Below are 3,925 nucleotides of genomic sequence, written 5' to 3'. Positions count from 1 at the left end.
TACTGCAAGGCAGGATGCAGAGCCCAGAGAACAGGAAGCTGGGTGTATGGCCAGAGGGGTTGTCCTCAGTCCCTTTGAGCTGTATTCTGCTGGCCTCTCTGCTCAGCTATGCACTGCACATTGATGTGATCTGCCTGAGGAAGGGCTCCACTGTTCATCACCTTGCAGAGCCAGCAGGAGGCCAGGCAGTGCAGCATCTCTGAGTCAAGCCCCCCTCCTGCAAGAAGCAGCTCCAGTGAAGATGGGGCACCTGTGAGCCAGGATGGCCCCAGGCCCTTTGTGCACTGCTCAGGAAAGGAGGGCAGGCAAGCCTTGCAGACAAGCCTGCTTCACTCCTTCTCAATGCCAGCGGGAGAGCTTTCCCGGGGCTGTGATTCTGCTCTCCCAGTGACCCTGCGCTGCAGAAGCTGGAGCTGGACCACTGGGGCTTCTTCAAGCCCCATTCTCCTGTCCCGCCCTTTGCAGCCCAGCCCACGAGTATCTTTTTCCTAAGGGAGAAATGTCCCTTCCCCTCTAGTGGTGCAAGCTATGGAAGCATCGTTGGAAGAATGTTTGCAAGGAACATACTCAAGTCCAACTGCACACATCCTTGTTTTTTTATTTTTCATGAAGTAGCTCTAGGGTCTACAGTTGTTGTTGTTCCTCGCCATCTTCCCATGAACCTGTACTCGGTACACACATGTGTACTCTGGATTTCCCCAGTTGCTCTGCACCTGGAATTTGATGTAAGAAAACGGCCCGGGAAGCTCCTTCTGTAAAGAAATGAGAGGAGCCATCATTACACTGGTGGCCAGAGCCACAGCACATCACTGGGGCTTCTGACAAAGGAGGAAGCAAGGGCAACCACATGTCCCCTTGCAAGGGCCACGGAGGAGCCCTCTGTGCTTGGAAAGGAAAGGCTTGGCCCTGAAGGCTTGCTGAGCAGAGCATTGCGAACCAGAGGAGCTCTGCTGCCTTGGCAGCCACAGGATGTGAGGGTCCCACCGAAGGCAAGATGTCTGCCATCCTCACTCCCACCATCTGCCCTATTGGGACTGTTTCCCTTCCTGGTCCCCTTCCCATTCCTGCTTTCTCTGTGCTGCCTGAAGTAAAAGGAAAGCCCTTAAGGTGGAGCAGCTGCATCCAGCAGCATAGCAAAGCCCCATTTGCTCTCCTCTTGCCATCCTCCCCACAGGAGCGAGGAGCATGGAAGACCAGGGGCTGGCTGGGGTGATACTCTGCACTCTTTCCTCCGGGGACTTGCAGACAACCCTGCCTTCTTCCCAGGCATTCTTTTGCAGACAGCTTTTGCAGTACCTGCACATGGAATGTCTGAGCGATCTCCTTGTGCACGTCGTAGGTAAATGTTCCCAAGAGAGTTTCTGCCTTTGCCTCGTCCACTCCCTCGAAGACAAGAGACAGAGGGAGTGGGTCAGGCTCCATGAGGGCACCAGGAAAAGAGCATGCTGAGGCTGAGCCCAGGAACACTTCCCCACCTCCCTGGGCTCTAGCAGTAGTCTAGCACAGCTTAGGGTAATTCTAGGTCAGGGTGCTTTAAGCACATGCTCCAGGATGCTTGGGCCTGAAGCAGAGAAGCCCCCAGAGGCACAGAACTCCCACATACCCATAGGGGATGGGGTGCTCTGCAGCAGCCAGCCCCAGACAGATGTCTGAGAGGAGCTGCCACAAGAAGCACATTTCAGGTGTGGCTTTTCCCTTGGGCCACCCCCCCGAGAAGCACAAGGCAAAGACTTACAAAGACAGTAAACTCTCGGGGTGCACTGCTGACCTCCCCAGAGGGAGACACTGCCGCGGAGATATGCCAGACGGTGAAAGCTGTTGGCCAGACGTGCGCAGGCAGCCGGATGACCACATGGGCCTGAGATCCCTGGAAAGGCCAGCAGTTGCCAGGGGTAATACTGGGCTGAAATGAGAAAGACATGACCATCAGCAGGAAAGGCTGTGCACTTGGTCTGCCAACCTGAAAGCAAAGAGCTGAACCACAGGTCAAGCATTCCCTTGTCATACCTGCAAGATTGTTGATGGAGGGTTTGCAAAAAAGAAGGTGAACAGAGAACGCATCCAGGTGATCATGTCTTTCCCACCATAACTCTTGGATGTCCTCTCTTCATCGATGGTGGCACCTGACATGAAGGTGGACAGAAGTTACTAAGGCAGCCCAGAGATTAGGAGGAGCAGCAGTGCATTACCATGTATTTCTCAGGCTTGAAAGCAGAGCTTAGCAGAGCTCAGGGCAGTGCCATATATAGAGGGATGTTGGGGATACTACATACCTGTGGACTCCAGAGCCCAGTCAGGCATCAGGACATAGTTCTCAAGCACCTTCTTAACTGCCACCTCTGTCAACTGCAGAATTTCCTGGGGAAAAGAGTGGGACTGATAAGATGGCAGTGAACACAAAGACACATGGGACAGTTCTGCATGAACACCGAGTCCTGGCACAGAGCCGAGGAGCATCTCTGTGTCAGAAAGCCCTAGGCAAGAGCTGTCGGAAAAGGTGATGACTTTGCGAGTGCCAAGAGGAAGCAACAGGATGGTGCCCAGAAAGACAGCAAGGTCTGTGATCCAGCCCCAGCACCTTTACCTGCGTTTGCTCCTCTTGGACAGCATGGTCTTCGAGGACATCTCTCACAATCTGTAGTACATTCCTCCTAGCAGCATACACCTGAACCGCTTTCTGATTGAAGTCCTGCATCTCCTGCTTCACCGAGGCCTGTGAACTGCTGGAAGCAAAGGAAAAGCAGGTCTTGACAAGCAGCTGCCAGCCCCTGTGGGCAGGCTCCAAACACCATGCAGAGAAGGGTGCTATGGGCTTGGGTCACCCCACATCCCCCAGCTCTGTTCTTTCCTCCAGCTTACAGATGGCTCCCTCCCACCACCAAGAGGGAAGATCAAGATCCCTGGACACAAGGCAAGGGCAGGCAGCACGAAGCCGGCTGAAACAGCTCCACAGAGTGTGTCCCTTTGGAAGAAAGCGGTCTTACCCCAGTAGTTCCTGCTCAGCTCCACGAGGCCAGGACATCTCCTGCAAAATTAACATACCCCACAGGCATGAGGATCACTGCCAGGGCTTCCCAAAGGAGACTACCCTAGGTAGAGCTGGAAGAACATCCCGCTGCTTTGAGTCACTTTGGAGAGACCCTGACCCAAAGGTTGGGTTCCCTAACCAGCCACGTTCAGCAGAGGAGCTTTTGGGTCTCCATCTGAACCCCCCAGCCTTCCAAGAGGCATGCAAGCAGCAAAGGCACCTTCTGGCAAAGTGCTGCCTTCTTCAGCCTGCCGCCCTGTGGAGGTCACTGGGGAGCTACCCTGTGCTGAACCCCATCAAGCCACTAAGGAGACTGGAGGATGAGAACAGGTGCCCTCCCCCAGCACCACCCCAGTGCTGATGGGCATTTCTGACCAGGTGCCCAATGTTCTCAGGGAAGGCAGGAGGGCAGAGCCAAGGCCTTTGCAAATGCTGACTTCCCCACAGCAAGAGGCACTTACCCCCAGCGCATCCTTGAGCCAGGTCACTGCGCCACACAAGTAGCCAAGAGCTGTAAGTCACATTGTCAAGAGATGATTATTTTCCTCAGGAGCTGGTCCCTCTTCCCAGAACTGAGAGAACCATTTTTGGTCAGGGATACTCACTCAACAGGATGGGAAGCAGCAGGAAAAGGAGCCTCAGGCCCCCTATGTTCTTCCGGTAGGTGTTTAGCTGCCTAAAAGAGAAGGAACACTGCTGTTGCCAAAGCCCAGGGTTGGGACACCTATTTGACAGGGATCCATTCAGGAGCTCTCTGGGCTACTATGTTCCATGTGTGCCCAGCACAGCTGCAAGGCTGAGGGCCCAAGACCTGCAGGTCACTGAGAAGGTCTGGGACACAAAGACCTCTGGGCCTGACACAAGGACAACAGCCTGGCCCTGCTTGGCTCTCCCCAG

The 3,925-nt window shown here is 54.6% G+C and overlaps 1 protein-coding gene across 1 annotated transcript; it reads right to left on the bottom strand.

Moving 5' to 3' along the window:
* Positions 1–617: 617 nt before the first annotated feature.
* LOC101875885 (sperm-associated antigen 4 protein-like) lies at positions 618–3,689 on the bottom strand. Its single transcript, XM_031047686.2, has 9 exons — positions 3,634–3,689; positions 3,490–3,539; positions 2,985–3,025; positions 2,585–2,723; positions 2,274–2,358; positions 2,008–2,123; positions 1,736–1,903; positions 1,297–1,383; positions 618–752 (listed from the first exon to the last, which is right to left on the bottom strand). The coding sequence occupies exons 3-9, from the start codon at positions 3,020–3,022 to the stop codon at positions 618–620; spliced, it is 768 nt and encodes a 255-aa protein (XP_030903546.2). The 5' UTR covers positions 3,023–3,025; positions 3,490–3,539; positions 3,634–3,689.
* Between the last annotated feature and the right edge of the window lie 236 nt (positions 3,690–3,925).

This window comes from Melopsittacus undulatus, chromosome 2, assembly GCF_012275295.1.
Source record: "Melopsittacus undulatus isolate bMelUnd1 chromosome 2, bMelUnd1.mat.Z, whole genome shotgun sequence".
In the NCBI taxonomy this organism is placed as follows: Eukaryota; Metazoa; Chordata; class Aves; order Psittaciformes; family Psittaculidae; genus Melopsittacus; species Melopsittacus undulatus.
This window is presented reverse-complemented; position numbering and strand designations above follow the sequence as displayed.

Coding starts and splice junctions, on each gene's coding strand:
- LOC101875885 (XM_031047686.2), bottom strand. CDS start 3,022: ATGTCCTGGCCTCGTGGAGCTGAGCAGGAACTACTGGG. Junction 2,124..2,273: donor CTGGGCTCTGGAGTCCACAG/GTATGTAGTATC, acceptor CCTTCATGTCAG/GTGCCACCATCGATGAAGAG. Junction 1,384..1,735: donor CCCGAGAGTTTACTGTCTTT/GTAAGTCTTTGC, acceptor CTTGTCTTCGAG/GGAGTGGACGAGGCAAAGGC.